Source organism: Canis lupus, unplaced genomic scaffold, assembly GCF_011100685.1.
Source record: "Canis lupus familiaris isolate Mischka breed German Shepherd unplaced genomic scaffold, alternate assembly UU_Cfam_GSD_1.0 chrUn_S1033H1202, whole genome shotgun sequence".
In the NCBI taxonomy this organism is placed as follows: Eukaryota; Metazoa; Chordata; class Mammalia; order Carnivora; family Canidae; genus Canis; species Canis lupus.
Window position 1 is genome coordinate 1 of NW_023329846.1, and position 17,059 is coordinate 17,059.

The 17,059-nt window shown below is 39.6% G+C and overlaps 1 protein-coding gene across 1 annotated transcript; it reads right to left on the minus strand.

Annotated features, from left to right (window-relative positions):
• Window positions 1-3,598: 3,598 nt before the first annotated feature.
• On the minus strand, window positions 3,599-4,464 carry LOC119878156 (UDP-glucuronosyltransferase 1A9-like; the record flags this gene model as incomplete). The annotated part of the gene is given in 2 exon segments (XM_038588874.1): window positions 3,599-3,783; window positions 3,786-4,464. Coding segments are annotated over 2 exon segments (852 nt in total), but the record flags the coding sequence as incomplete, so codon positions are not given.
• Between the last annotated feature and the right edge of the window lie 12,595 nt (window positions 4,465-17,059).

Sequence of the window (17,059 nt, forward strand, 5' to 3'; positions counted from 1 at the left end):
CAGACTGGATAAAAGCAAGACCCATCTATTTGCTGTTTACAAGAGACTCATTTTAGATCTAAGGACACCTACAGCCTGAAAATGAAAGGTTAAAGAACCATTTACCATTCAAATTGTCCTCAAAAGAAAGCAGGGGTAGCAATCCTCATATCAGATAAATTAAAGTTTATCCCAAAGACTGTAGTAAGAGATGAAGAGGGACACTATATCATACTTAAAGGATCTATCCAACAAGAGGACCTAACAATCATGAATATTTATGCCCCTAATGTGGGAGCTGCCAAGTATATCAATCAATTAATAACCAAAGTACGGACATACTTAGATAATAATACACTAACACTGGGAGACCTCAGCACTGCACTTTCTGCAAATGACAGATTTTCTAAGCACAACATCTCCAAAGAAACAAGAGCTTTAAATAATACACTGGACCAGATGGATTTCACAGATATTTACAGAACTTTACATCCAAACACAACTGAATACACATTCTTCTCAAGTGCACATGGAACTTTCTCCAGAATAGACCACATACTGGGTCACAAATCATCGGTCTCAACCGATACCAAAAGATTGGGATTGTCCCCTGCATATTTTCAGACCACAATGCTTTGAAACTTGAACTCAATCACAAGAAGGAATTTGGAAGAAACTCAAACATGTGGAGGTTAAAGAGCATCCTGCTAAAAGATGAAAAGGTCAACCAGGAAATTAGAGAAGAGTTAAAAAGATTCATGGAAACTAATGAGAATGAAGATACAACCATTCAAAATCTTTGGGATACAGCAAAAGCAGTCCTAAGAGGGAAATACATTGCAATACAAGCATCCCTCAAAAAATTGGAAAAAACTCAAATACACAAGCTAACCTTGCACCTAAAGGAACTGGAGAAAGAACAGCAAATAAAACCTACACCAAGCAGAAGAAGAGAGTTAATAAAGATTCAAGCAGAACTCAATGAAATAGAGACCAGAAGAACTATAGAACAGATCAACAAAACCAGGAGTTGGTTCTTTGAAAGAATTACTAAGATAGATAAACTATTAGCCAGCCTTCTTAAAAACAAAAGCGAAAAGACTCTAATTAATAAAATCACAAATGAAAAAGGAGAGATCACAACCAATACCAAGGAAATACAATTTTAAAAACGTATTATGATCAGCTATATGCCAATAAATTAGGCAATCTAGAAAAAAAATGGACGCATTTCTGGAAAACCACAAACTACCAAAACTGGAACAGGAAGAAATATTTTCAATGTTTGCATATGTATGTATACACACACACACAACAGGATGATCAATGAAAGATTCAGGCATAAAAGCAGGTTAAAAACCTATGGCATTGTGGAATAGAAATACAAGCTCAAAGAGATAAAGGAGTGATGGTTGAATGTCAGAATGAGCAAACCGAACAACACACCCACTCTTCAACCTGTCCTGGAGACAACCTGTTCAATCTGTAGACATCCCAGACTGTGAGGAAGCTCTTTCTTATAAAAACGACTCAACGGCTGCTCCCTGGTCCTGATTTATTTACTCTGACAGTACAGAATGGATTCTAATGGCATTCGGATCCCAACTTACTAGCTTCTAAAATTTCATATATCTGAAACACAACTCTTGAATTCCCTCCAGAAGCTCACCTTCTCTTCTAGGCTTTCCATGTGGTAATGATACTTCCATCTACTTAGTATTTCAGGTCACAAAGTGTACGAGGCATCACGCTCCCACAGCCCATCATTTACTATTCAGGGTTCAATCAGAGACATGAGGCCACCAAAGATTCATGTACTCAAGGATTTGGGGGTTTTTTCGTTAAGATTTTATTTATTTATTCATGAGACACACACACACACACACACACACACACAGAGGCAGAGGGAGAATCAGGCTCCGTGCAGGATGCCCACTGTGGGACTCAATCCCAGGACCCCGAAATCACATCCTGAGCTGAAGGCCGACACTCAACTGCTGAGCCATCCAGGTGTCCTTAGTCAAGGACGTGTTACAGGGATTTGATCCAACACTATGTGGGAGCTGATTGCACAATTTCTAGAAACAGTGTGATGCTGGAGCTTAAGGACAGCAAGGTGTGTTTCAGAAAGCATGGGTGGGTGTGAAGTGGGGAGAGCAAGGACAAGCTGGGACCCACAAGGATGAGCTAAAACCCATGAGAAGGGACTAGACCCCTGCAGTTGTGCTCAATGCCTCCAACCTTGATGATGTGAGTGTCCTGTAGGAGAAGCTGGTGCTCTTCCTCTCAGAGCTAAACACACATGTCCCAGGTGTGGGGAAAGCTGAAGGAGGAGCCAGCGAAGGGCAGAGCAGTTGAAGGTCCAAATGCTATTTCAGGCAAGTGAATTGAGCCTGCAGATAGGGGACGATGTGTCTGAGCCAACTAAATCATCTGTCCTGAGCATCTGCGTGTAAGAAAACACTAATGGCTGTGCTTCACTTCTACACTATCATTTCAAAAATGATATGAAAAAATACCTGAGACCTACCCTAATCAGAAACATCCAGATTGTTTGATCTTTTGAAAGCAACTTGTTGAATTAACTTAAAAGGTAACATGGGCATGCATTTGGCCAAACAACCCCTACTCCCAAGGACATTCAGCCTACAGAGAGAAGAGCAAGAATGTGGAAATGTGAGAATCTAAAGCAATTATTTAAGTAGATTTAGTGAAGTCTTGCTTATAAAGCACACAGTGGGATAAAGCTTTAAAAATCTATCACTATGGCTTAGTTGAAAGAACTATGGTGCATCCAAGTAAAGAATTTTATGCAACTATTATAAAGAATGTGACGGGGGCCTGGATCTCTGGGTCAGTTAATTTTATGCCTTGGGCTCAGGTCATAATCCCAGGGTCCTGGGATGTAGCCCTGCATTGGGCTTTCTGCTCAGCAAGGAGCCTGCTTCACCCTCTCCTTCTGCTGCCCTCTCCTGGTACTTATTCTCTCTCTCTCTCTCTCTCTCTCTCTCTCTCTCTCTGACTCAAGTAAATAAATAAAATCTGAAAAAAAAAAAAGGCCACAGATTTTTATGGATTGACTATAAAGATATTCATTATTTATTAGTAAATGAAAAAAGCAAGGTAAAGAACATTAAGTCCAATCCATTACTAGATTTTATTTTAATAAAACATGTGAGAGAATATACATTAGATATATGCATATAGAAAAAATAATTTCAGAAAAATGGGAGAACTACCATACGAAACTTCTAAGGGCCTTTTCCTCAAAGGATGGCATTAGTTATTTTAAAAAGTGAAATTTCAGTTTTAGTGTGTTTTTCAGTAGTTTCCAAAGGATAGTACTACAAAACCAGCCTAGAAATTATATACGATTATATCAATTGTGTACATATACGTATCAAACAGAGCAGCTTTATAATTTGCTACAGCACGAATCAATGAATTGGCACAAAAAGAATTCTTTCTACCAGGAAAAATTTCCAAATGTGGGAAATGTAAATGTCAAATCTGGAGTTTAGTAGGAATCTTTTTTTTCTTTTCCTTTTGTGTGTGTGTGTGTGTGTGTGTGTGTGTCCAAAACCAGGTTATTCTTACTAGGCAAAAAAGGGTAACTTACCTTTGGCAATGGCTTTCCCTCCTGGCAGTTGATGCCTCCAATGAAGACCATGTTGGGCATCACAGGTTTGGGATAGTCAAAAACAAAGTCAGTTCTTAACAGCCAAATCGACATATGGCTATAGAGATCATAAGGTGTGACAGCCTTTTGGAGGATCTCAGATGCAACTTCCAAAGCGTTTTTAAAAAATAGTGGCAAAATAAATGTTCCTCCAGGTGGAAGATGTGATTCCTCACTCTCTCTCTGAAACTCATGACATCTGACAATATGGAGAAAGGTCTAGGAACATAAGAAGGAGAACTGGGGCACTGTGTGGCTTCTTCAAGATAATGGCAATACAATCTCCTTGTGAAGCCCACGGATGGGAGTGAAAAATACTTGGCTACAATTAAGCCACACACATCAAAAGGATCCAGAAACACTGCATCAAAAGAACTCTCCTTTATGTATTCTACTAATTTTGGATCACTAAACAAATTCTTACAATGTAAAAAAAGGTGTTCAAGACTGTCTTTTAATGGACTTAAGACCAAAAAAAGTGAGCTTTGCTGCTGAGTTTTCCACTGAGAATAAGAGAAATTCTTGAACATCTGATTCAACTCCTCCAGATTGTAAGTTGTGGAATAAGTCTTCACCGTAAAATTGGAGGATTTTCCCAGTTGCCAACTCACCTCTGGTATGATTAAAACCAACTCATGCCCTCTTTGGATGAGTTGCTCCACAACCAAACGCATGGTAAACCAGTGGCTCCCATCCATGGGTACTACCAGCAGCTTGCCTGCCTCAGCAAAGCCAGATGTCAGCAGGAGACACACACACAACAGAGGAAAGCCGGTCAAAATTGTGGCAGCCATTGGAAAACTGCAGCCCGGGCAATCCAGTTGCTTGGGTTCTGAGCTGGTGTAATAGAGTCAGTCCGTGGAAGAAGTATAGGCACAAAGCCCGCCCCAGCAGAGGGAGTGTATTTACACAGTCATGAAAAAAAAAAACTACACTCATTGCCAGTGATGCACTCCTAAGAACGATAATGAATGGGTAGCATTTGCTGACAAACATGCTTGTAAATTTTCCAGACAGCAGTACCATTTGATCTTTGCCTTGGACAAAGATCATGCACTGTATGGCATGTCATGCTCTTTTGGAAACAGAATTATTAGGCAATGTTTTGAGGACTCAGAGTGATAAAAAGGAAAGTAAATATCAATTAAAGTGATTTTTTCCAATTTTTTCCAAGGAAAGCTTGGGTTATCTTCAGGATACATAAGACAATTTTGCCCAGAAAGAGATTGGCATCCCAGTTTCCAAGGAGGACATGAAGTCACTTACCACTAGCGTCCTCATGGACAATGGAACTGTATTCACAAGAGCCTCTAAAAAGCCTGGCATTGCCACCGGTTTTTCCACTTCCAAACCCTTTGTGGGCTACAAAAGGTTAAGAGTGCCAAATCCTGCCTCCATGGACCATTCTAGGAATTGATAGATGGAATAGGACTGTCCTCTATATTCAGTCATTTCCCTACACACATCACATGCAGTGGGTGGTCACTTGCCTGAAGCTTGCCAGAAGCACTCTGCTAGGCATCCTCTCTCTTTCCTCTGGGCTCTGCATTCCTCTGTCTAGACCTCTCTGCTGAAGGCTGACCTAATTTGGCCTGCTACCCACCTGCAGGAATCTTTGTATCTGTCTCCCAAACTCTACTGAGCGCTTGTTGACGCCAGAGGGTATATCTTCTTCATATTTGCACTTTCCTTCTACAGGACCCATGCTATGCCTCACACATGGAAAGCACACAAAACTTTTTGTTCCACTGGACTGGATTGCACTGTGTGAGTGCAATCATGGGTGGCTTAAGTGGTGTATGTCAGATAAGACCCTGAGAAACATTTACTGAGGGATTCTAAAGCCAACCTGGGGGCATAATCTTTGTTAGGGGCCAACATGGCTTCTTCTGAGTTGCCCAAACTAATACTAGACAAATAATAATATTTGCTTAGTCACCATTTATATCAGGGACTGATGGACTTTCAGATGAATGTCTAAAAAACAAAAATGAAGGCACATGATCAATCTTTCTGGATGGCTTACTTCATAATAGATATCAATAAGATATAAAATAGCAGAAAATCAATGAACCCAAAAGCTGGTTCTTTGAGAAGATGAATTAACCTGATGAAGCTCTAGCCAAACTGATCAGAAAAAAAAAGAGAAGAAAAAATTATCAATATCAGGAATAAGAGAGTTGGCATCACTACATATTCCACAGATGTTAAAGGATAATAAGAAAGAATACCAAGAACAAATTTATGTCAGTATATCTACAAGTTAGATGAAATGGACAAATTCCCCAAAGATGCAAACTATTAGTTTAACGGAGAAATATTACATAAATTGAGTAAAAATAATTTGTATATTTTAAGTTGAATTAACTTTGAATCCAAACGTTCCTACAAATAGAATTTCAAACTCAGATGGCTTCATTGATACAAGGTACCAAACATTGGAGGAAGAAATAAATTATTATTCAGAATATATCCTGAAAAGAGAAATAATATATTCTAGAGAACAGAAGCAAAGAGAACTTCCTAATCTTTCTAGGAGGCCACTGAGTTTGTCTATGAGACCAGCATTGCCACATACTAAAACTAGATAAAGACATCAAAAAAAGAAAAATGTAAAGACCAGTACTCCTCATAAATATAAATCAAAAATTTGACACAAAATTTAGCAAACCAAATTAAATAATATAAACTTATATAAAATATATTTTCCCAGGAATACAAAGTTGTTTTATCAATAGAAAATCAGTCAAGGCAATTCACCATATAAATATATCATGCCTATAGAAATGATTATATGGTTTAGAAAAATATATATACACACATATATATACCATGTATATGGTATATAAAGATATATAATAATAATATACAAAATAGTGGGTCTTATCTCAGAAACACAAGGCTCTTTTATCACTAGAAATCAATCAAGGTAATTCATCATATAAATAAATCATCCTTATGAAAATGATTATATGGCTTATAATCATTTCCATAGGCATTGAAAAGGTATTTGACAAAAGCTAACATCCATTCCTGATAAAAATTGTCAGAAAACTAGGATCAGAAGAGAAAGTACTATACCTAATAAAGAGCATCTGTGGAAAAACCCATAACTAACAACGCACTTAACGATGAATGACTGAATGCTTTACTCCTAATCACATACAAGTCAAGGATGACCATCCTACCACTTCTACTATTGTTCTGAAGATTCTAACCAGTGCAGTCAGTCAAGAAAAATAAAAGGCCTCCACTTTGGAAAGAAAACTCTAGCTGCCTTCTCCACAGACAACATAATCATCTCTGTAGAAATTCCAGGGAATCTACAAAATATCCTAGAACAAATAAGTTTAGCATTGTTGCAGGATACAAGATAAATACTCAATAATCAATCATATTTCAGGGCATCTGGTGGCTCAGTTGGTTAAGCAATCAGCTCTGGATCTCAGCCCAAGTCCTGATCTCAGTGTCCTGGGATGGAGCCCCAAGTCAGGCTCTGTGCTCATCATGGGGAGTCTGCTTCAGGATGCTCTTTCTTCTTCTGCCCCCCTTCCCCCTCATTGCTCATGTTCTCTATTTCTCTCTCTAAAATAAATAAATAAATAAAAATTTTAAAAAACAATCAGGAGAGAGTCCAAGAAGACAGATGAGAAGGAGACCTTAGTTTCACTGCTCCCAGGAATTCAGCTAGAGAGTCCTAAATCATCCTGAACTCCTGCAAACTCAATCACGGATCTAAGAAAAGAATAGCTGCAACTCTACAAATAGAAAAGTGACCACTTTTTACAAAACAGGAGGCTGGAGATGTGAATCTGGGGCAATATATCAGAAGATAAACCCTGGGAGGAGGGAGACTCCATAAGCTGGCTACCAGAAAGTGCTAGAGCAGTGGAGCACAAAATCTGAACTTTTAGAAGTCTGCTGGAGATTAGAAGGCCGCCTTTTTACCTCTCATCTCTACAAGGGTGAGGTAAGACCTCAGGGAACAAAAGCCACAGGGAGCAATTGGGAGCTGGTTACTTAGCCTGGCCCCCTGGCAAGGGAGCTGCAATACCCCCCCACCCCCCAGGGCAGACACTTGAGATGAACACAACAGGCCCCTCCCCCAGAACAACAGCAAGAACATCCAGCCAAGACTTTGTTTACTGAACACTGAGAACTGTAAACACCCAGCGCTGAGGGAATATAAGACCTAGAATTCATGGGTTTTATCCCATTATTCTTTGTCTTTCCATTTTCTTTTTTTCTTTCTTTCTTAAGATTTTATTTATTTATTGAGACACAGAGAGAGAGAGAGAAAGAGAGAGAGAGAGGCAGAGACACAGGCAGAGGGAGAAGCAGGCTCCATGCAGGGAACCCACGTGGGACTCGATTCCGGATAACCAGGATCACCCCCGCTAAACCTCTGCGCCACCGGGGCTGCCCTATTTTTCTATTTCTTTTCCAGATCTTATTTATCAAGTCTTTTTATAAAATCTTTTTTAATATTCATGTTTACAGTTATTGTCATTATATTTGCTTTTATTTTTGTATATATCTAATTTTTATTTCTCTTACAATTTCAGATGCAGTTTCTTCTAACGCACCAAAATACAACCAGAATCTAGTATATAGATTATTCTGTTCTGTTCTCGTCACCTGTCTGATCATATTTGCTATGATTTTCTTATTCTTTTTGGTTCTTTTCTGTTTATTAAAGTCCTTTTTTAATTTTCATCTTTGTCTTTAATTTTATTGTGTGTGTGTGGTGTGTGTGTGTGTGTGTGTGTGTGTGTTTCTTTCTTTACAATTTTGAGATGTAGTTTCTTCTAACAAACCAACCAAAATACATTCAGGATATAGTGTATTGCTCTGTTCTGTTCACCTGTCTGTTTATATTCCTTCTCTTTATTTTTTTTTTTGTCTTTTAATGTTCATTTTTACAGTTACATTCTATCTTTTCATTGTATTTTTGTACATTGATCAGTTTTTCTTTGGTCACAATTTTGGGATCTCGTTTTCTAAACAAACAGACTAAAATTCACACAAGATCCTGGTACTGCTCTATTCTGTTCACCTGTCTGATTATATTCCTTTTTTGTTTGCTTGTTTGTTTTTTGTTGTCTCAAGACTCTTCTTATTTGTTTAGTGTATATTTCTCTGGGGGTCCTTGTTGCCATTTTAGTATTTTGTTCTATTCATCAATTCTTCTCAGGAGAAAATGACAAGATGGAAAAACTCACTTCCAAAAAGAGAACAAGAGGCAGTACTGGCTGCTAGGGACCCTAATCAGTATGTACATAAGTAATATGTCAGAACTAGAATTCAGAATAATAATTATAAAGATACTAAGCTGGGCTTCAAAAAGAGCATAGAAGACTACAGAATCCCTTTCTGAGAAATAAAAGAACAAAAATCTAAATAAGTCAGAATCAAAAAGATGATTAATGAAATGCAATAAAAAACGGAGGGCTCTAACTGCTAGGATAAATGAAGTACAAGAGGAAATTAGTGATATAGAAGGCAGAATGATGGAGAATAAAGTTGAGAAAAGAGAGAAAAACAAAACTGGATCACCAAAGGAGAATTCAAGAGATAAATGGTACCATAAAGGGAAACAATATTAGAATATGGATCCCAGAAAAAGGAAGAGAGGGGTGCAGAAGGTATATTGGAGCAAATTCTACATAGAACTTCCCTAATTTGGGGAAGGAAAGAGGCTCAAGTCCACCAGGCACAGAGACCCCCTTCAAAATTTATAAAGATCCATCACACCCCCAACATATCATTGTGAAACTTGCAAATCTCAGAGACAAAGAGAAAATCTTGAATGCAGCTCAAGAGAAGTCCATATCCTGCAAGGTAGAAACATTAGGCTGGCAGCAGACCTAACCACAGCGACCTGGCAGGCCCAGAAAGGGCTGGGACGATATATTCAGGGTGATAAATGAAAAAAAATATGCAGCTAAGCATACTTTATTCCAGCTAGGATGTCATTCTAATAGAAAGAGAGATAAAAAGCTTCCAGAATAAATAGAACTAAAAGAATTTGGATCACCAAAATAGCCTACAAGAAATATTAAAAGGGAACATTTAGCAAAGTGAGAGCAAAAAGTAACACACAGCAGAAAAGGAACAGAGACAATCTACAGAAACAGTGACTTTACAGGTAATACAATGTCACTAAACCCATATCTTTCAATAAGTCACTCTGAATGTAAATGGGCTAGATGCCCCAATCAAGACACAGGGTATCATATTGAAGAAAAAACCAATAGCCATTTATATGCTGTCTGCTAGGGACTCACTATAGACCCAAAGACACCTCCAGATTTAAAATGAGGGTGTGGAAATATTTTATCATGCTAATGGATGTCAAAAGAAAGCTGGTGTGGCAAGCCTTACATCAGACTAATTAGAATTTTAAACTAAAGACACTAATTAAGAGATGAGGAAAGATACTATGTCATAATTAAAGAGTCTATCCAACAATTGACTGAGACAGAGGACTAACACTTCCTAACACATTTCAAGACTTCTTGTAAAGCTAGAGTAATCAAGTGTTTCATAAACAGATTGTTTGAAACAGATTAGAAAGTCCAGAATAAATCCATAGATATATGGACAACTGATCTTTTATGGAGATGCAAAGGCCATTCAGTAACAGAAAACAATAGCCTTTTCAACAATCAAATTCTATCAGCCAGAAAGCAGAAAAAACATCACCTCTGTGGTCTTCCTCCCCAAAATAGCTGAAGTCTGGTTTCATCATGATTTTTTTTTTTTAAAAAAAGAACAAATTGAAATCAAGGGGCATTCGACAAAATTCCCAAACAATATTTCCCAGAACTGCCAATATCATCGAAATCAAGGAAAGCCTGAGAAACCATCACAATTTAGAGGAGACACTATAATATGATATGCTGATGGGAACCAGGAAATGAAAAAGGACATTAAGTAAAAATAAATGAATCTGAGTAAAATATAGACTTTGATCATATCAATATTTGTTCATTAGTAGTGACAAAGGCACTGTAGTAAAATAAGCTGTTAACAATAGGGGAAGGTAGGTACAGAGTATACGGGAATATTTCAACTGCATTTTGCAAAACATTTCTGTAAATCTAAGTTATTCTAAATTAAAATTGTACTTGTAAAAAAGGAGAATCCAGGCACTAGATGGCTCACTTAGGTAAGCATCCAACTCTTGGTTTCGGCTCAGATCATGAGTGGTGAGATGGAGTCCCAAGTCGGCTCCATGCTCTGCAGGGAATCTCCTTGAGATCCTCTCCCCTTTGCTTGTCCCTCCCCCTCTGCTTCTTCTCCACACTCACACTTTCTCTCTAAATAAAGAAATAAAATCCTTAAAAAAGAAAATCCAATCCAATGGGTGGAAAATTTGGCTCAGGACAGAAAAAGAAGGAAAGAAAGAAAGAGAAAGAAAGAAAGAAAGAAAGAAAGAAAGAAGAAAGAAAGAAAGAAAGAAGAAAGAAAGAAGAAAAGAAAACAATAGAATAGAAAAAGAATATAAAGACAGAAAATCTACAGACTGGGAGGAAATATTTGTACAGCATATACCTGATGAAGAACTTATGTACTGAATCTATAAAGAACTCTTGAAATCTCATTAATAGGGAAACATTTTTTTTTAAGATTTTATTTATTCATAGAGACAGAGAGAGAGGGGCAGAGACACAGGCAGAGGAGAAGCAGTCTCCATACAGGGAGCCCGACGCGGGACTAGATCCCGGGCCTCCAGGATCACACCCCAGGCTGCAGGCGGCGCTAAACTGCCGCGCCACAGCGGCTGCCCAACATTTTTTTATATACACAAAGATTGAACAGACATTTCACCACAAGACAATAGAGATGGGAAACAGGCACATGGAAAGGTGCTCCACATCATTGCTCAATAGAGACGTCAAGTTATAGCTACAATTTAATTTGCACACATCTTAGAATGGCTGAAATGTAAAGAGAGACCACACCCATTGTTGGTGACCTCTCTGGAAGGGCTGGGCACTCATTTGCTGCTGGTGAGACCCTACAGTGTGATCAGCAGTTTCTTTTTTTATTTATTTATTTATTTATTTATTTATTTATTTATTGATTTATTTATTTATTTATTATTTGGATCAGCAGGTTCTTAGAAACCTACACCTGTCATACAGCCCAATGCTTCCCATTCCTAGGTATTCACACCGGAGAAAAGAAAGTACACTTCCTGAGTGGCTGATACTTTCATTTCTGGTGAAGTCTGACATCTTACAAAACCTTCTGACTGGGAGACAACCAACACACACACATGCTTCCCCAGCCCTGATTCTTAGAGATCCCAAGAAGCCCAGCCCACTGTAAGCCTTTGAGATGCAAACTAACCAATCCAGAGCCATAGGAGACAATATTTCCTCTGCCTTAATCATCCCAGGCCTAGGGACCAGGCAACCAGGAACACCCCTATAGCTTAGAACCCACCAGAGTTCTTCACACTAGCCAGTCCCTAGGCCATTTGCCCTGCCCTGACTTGCCTTTCCATGAAAACACCAATGAAGTCAGTGACCCAGGCCCTGTCCTGGCTCCTGCTGCTTCTGGCCTCCTGACCAAACCCTGGTGCTTCCCCATGTAGCCCTGCGTGGCAGCCCCTTTCTCTAGGACTTGTGAGTAATATAAACTTTGTTTCCCTGAGCCTCTCCTGTGTCTCCTCTTATGGCCGCACCTAAGGGACCATCATATAAAAGGACACAGAATGCTTCCATCCAAAAAACCATTGTATGGGATACGAATATTCAGAGCCACTTTATTTGAGCCACAGAAAACTGGGAACAGCACAAAGACTTATCAACATGTGACTGGATAAAGTGCGCGTTATCCCCAAATACAATGCTTCTCTACAATAAATAGAAATGAACTACTTACTACACATGAAACAACAAGGATGAATCTCAAAATAATTTTGCTAAAGAAGCTATGTCAAACAAGAGAGTCCATATTGCATAATTCATGTATGCAAAATTAAGAAAATGCAATAAGTTCTACAGTGACATAAGGACATCAGTGGTTGGTTGTCCAGGGAGGCGGGTTGAGAAGGGGAGGCTTCAGGGAGGGATGGAGCTGGGGAGAATTAAAAATGGGCACAGGGAGGGGACACCTGAGTGGCTCAGCAGTTGGTCTGCCTTTGGCTCAGGACAAGAACCCGGAGTCCCGGGGATCAAGTCCACATCGGGCTCCCTGCATGGAGCCTGCTTCTCTGTTAGCCTGTGTCCTCTGCCTCTCTCTTTCTGTGTCTCTCCTGAATAAATACGTAAAATCTTAAAAAAAAAAAAAAAATGGGCACAAGGAAACATTTGCAGGTTGTTAGGGGTCAATCGTGTCCTCCCCAGAACAGATGTACTGATGTCCTAAACCGAGGAATTAGAAGATGGTCTTATTTGGAAATGGGATCATGGCAGATACAATTCGTTAAGATGAGGTCATCCTGAGTGTAACAGACTCCTCATGGCATATTCCTGGTGTCCCCCTAAGAGATGGCCATTGCCTACTGTCGTAAGCCACACAGTTGGTGGTACTTTGTCACGGTAGCCCCGGGATACTGATACTGCTGATCATTCTCCTGATTGTCGTGATGATTTCGCTGGACTTTACATATGTGAGAACACATTAAATCCTATATGTCAGATCTGTGCACTTTATCACATACCCTTTACGTCAATGACGTTGTTACACATTACTTAAATACGTATATCAATAGAAGTTCTTCTCTTTGATTCTAGTGTTCTGCACATTGGCGACCACTGGCCCACGCTGTATAAAGTTTGCACAAATGGGTTTGCAGAGGCTGGCACAAGGTCAATAAATGATCAAAGAGAGTGGCTTTCAAACAATTTGGCCGAGGCCTTGTAGCGATAATTTACATATAACATTGAATCAATACACAAATATAGATCTACGTATCTGAAACAAAACTCCACATGACAGCCTTTGTCTTCACAACTCTGCTTTTTTTCCACCCAATCCAATCCTACGCTATTGCTTGTCTTTTATCTCTGTCTCTCTCTAAATGTTTATTCCAACCCCCCTGTGAATACATTTTATAACCCACTTTAATAGGACAGGACCTTCAGTTGGAAAGATTCTTATTCATAGCTTTGCATAACACATACATTGCATAATAAGTGATACAGTGTACAAAGGAAACTAACTGCAAGTTTTTCAGGTCAGGGTCTTGGTTTTTTTAAACTCATCCAAGCCAATAGAGGCAAAAATCCCAGAATATTTAAAAAGAAACTATAGGCCTTGGAAGAGTTGGCCTTAAGCAATTCTTGCTTACATCTATTACTGCATCTGTGGGGTCTCTGGCTCAGGTGGGCCTCTGGGTGTGGTGTCATTCTGCATGGCAGGTGTCTTAACAGATGTCATTCTGCATAACAGGTGCATGACAGGTGTCATTCTGCACGAAAGGAGGCTGCATCCAGGTGGCCCTTCTGGAGCATCCCTCTGGGGAGCAACCAGTGGAAGAGAAACATCCACCCAGGCCCAGAATCTGTAATTTGGGTTGGTATGCAAGTCTACTAACCTGGTGTTCCTGATCCATGAATTAAGAATCACACAGGGGTCTCTGCCTGTCCTTTCCCTAATAACACCAGTGAAGGGTCAGCTCTATTACTTATCAATAGGTTCTATGCAAAAGCCCTGGGTACGACCATTTATCCAGCATTGTCCCTCTAGATATACAATAGGAGTTACATACATCGTTTTAAAAAATTTTGGTAGCCACATGTAAAAACCAAAATAAACAGCTATAATTAATTTTAATAGTTATTTTATGTAACCCAGTCTTTGCAATACGTGATCATTTCAACATGAAATCAAATAGAAATGAGAGTTTTCAGGTTCCTTTTTTCATACTAAGTCTTCCAAAACTGGTCTATTTTACACTACAGTACATCTCAGGATGAGCCACATTTCAAGTGCCCGTGGTCACAAGTACCTACCCAGTGGCTGCTGCCCTGGAGAAAGCACAGGCCCAGCCCCTGGCAATCATAGGACCTCTTGAGACTAGCAGTGTAGGCATAACCTGGGGGTTATGTCGTGCTCAAGCCTGTGGACCCTGAGATCAAAACCTGAGCTGACATCAATTGTCGGATACTTAAAACCTAAGCCAAAAAGGCACTCTTGTTAGGAGATTTTTGATTAATGATTCATTTGATTAATGATTGATTAATAATCAAATTAGTCATATTTTTAATGATTCAATCTCCTTACTCATTACTGGCTGTTTAGATTTCATATTTCTTCATAATTCAGTCTTGGTAGGTTGCAAGTTCCTAGGAATTTATCAATTTCTTGTAGGTTGTTCAGTAGTGTTGGTATGGAATGGTGAATAGGAGTCTCCTATGGACTGTTGTATTTCTGTGCTATCCCTTGTGATATCTCCACTTTCATTTTTATTTTGTTCAATTGAGCCTTCTCTGTTTGCTTCCTTAATCCAGCTGAAAGGGGATCCCTGGGTGGCGCAGGGGTTTGGCGCCTGCCTTGGCCCAGGGCGCGATCCTGGAGACCCGGGATCGAATCCCACATCGGGCTCCCCGGTGCATGGAGCCTGCTTCTCCCTCTGCCTGTGTCTCTGCCTCTCTCTCTCACTGTGTGCCTATCATAAATAATACATAATAAAAATTAAAAAAAAAAATCCAGGCTGAAAGTTTTGTCAATTTATTTATTTTTTAAAAAACCAACTCAAGTTTCATTAATCTTTACAATTGCCTCTGTAACCTCAATTTCCCCTATTTTCTGGTCTGATCATTTCCTTCTTTTTACAAATGTCGGTCTTTGTTCTTTTCTAGTTACTTGAGGTATAAGTTAAATAGTTTATTTAAGATATTTCTTTTCATAATGTGAGTGTGTATTGTTATGAACTTCCCTCTTAGGACAAACCTTTGCTGCATCCCATGTATTTAGGCAGGTTGTCTTTCCATTCTCATTAGTCTCGCCTTTTAAAAAATATCTAGTTCCCTCCCTTTTCATGGTATGAACTCCTGTTACTAGGATTTTCTGTCCCATCAGAAGACAGACTCTAAAACAAAACAAAACAAAACAAAACAAAAAAAAAAAAAAAAAAAACACAGACTCTAATCCTGAAAATATATGTTCTAACACCACAATTCCCGTTGACTGCCATTAAAAGCAAAAATTTTGGAGTCCAGCCTATCCTTTCCAAGCTGTACAACCCCACCCTCTGTGCCTGATTCTCATTCCCTCAAATGGGGCTTGCATCTGTACCTCCCTCAGGGGGCTGTGAGATTAGTGAGTCAATCTGTAATCTGTGGATGCCCAGGACAGGTCCCACGGAGGGGCTTCCTCTGGCTGTCATCAGGCAGCTAGGTCCTATGTGATATGAACTAAGGGCACCCTGGTGGTCAGAAAGTAACCCCTAAAATTCTCTCAATGAGTGAAAGAATCAGCTCTGCACCGTGAACACAAGAGTATAGGAGGAATAAAGGGGGACAGAAAAAGAGGTGGAAAAATTTAAGGGGAAGGACTGTAGAAATATCAAACAATACGAAGGATTCACGTGACAAGCATTGATGGCAGCACTGACCAGCCAGTACTCAGAACAAAAGGAAGCTCTAACATCCACATCCCCGATACCTGCAGAACACTTCCTCGCTTGCACTAGAATGGGACACCCTATGACAGGGACAATATTTATTTTGTGCTCTGCTATATCCCAGTGTCTAGAATAATGCTGAGCATACAGTAGGCCTCTCCAAAAATGTTTGCTGACTAATGAACAAGCCCTTGTTTTGCCTGTTTTATTCCTACACTATTGAATTTTCTTTCCTTCTTTTATTAACAGAGGCTCCCTGCCCAGTGTGGAGCCCATCATGGAGCTTGAAAATACAAGCCTGAATGAAGACCTGAGCTGAAACCACAGGTTAGATGCTTAACGTACCGAGTCACCCAGGCACCTCTCCTACATTTCACCTGCCTGCTTCTTTCCAAGTTGTGAGAATGCACATATGAAATTAAAGAACCAGGTGCTCTATTTTGAGAAGAAATTTTATCAATGACATTATGAGCATGTGATTGATCACTTCCCTTTAGAAATTAAGATTTGAGAACTTTAAGTGGATCAGAAGGTGGTGAGAGCCTGGAGCAGCCTGGAGTCCCTTCCAGCCCTGCCACCTGTCCAGCCTGGGCATGACCCATCTCCTGACCTCAGGCTTCTCAACTGAGACCCAGAGATGGAAGATCACGTTTCTCCTGCCTGATATCCCACATTGACTGAGGGAGGTTAAAGAGGGGTTATGGGTGTGGATACAGGGCTGTGCAAGTGAAAGGTGGTTCTTGGCGTGGCTAGAACAGACTCGCCCACAGCTAGTCATGCACACCTGAACTATCACACAAGGTCTTGCCATAACCTAT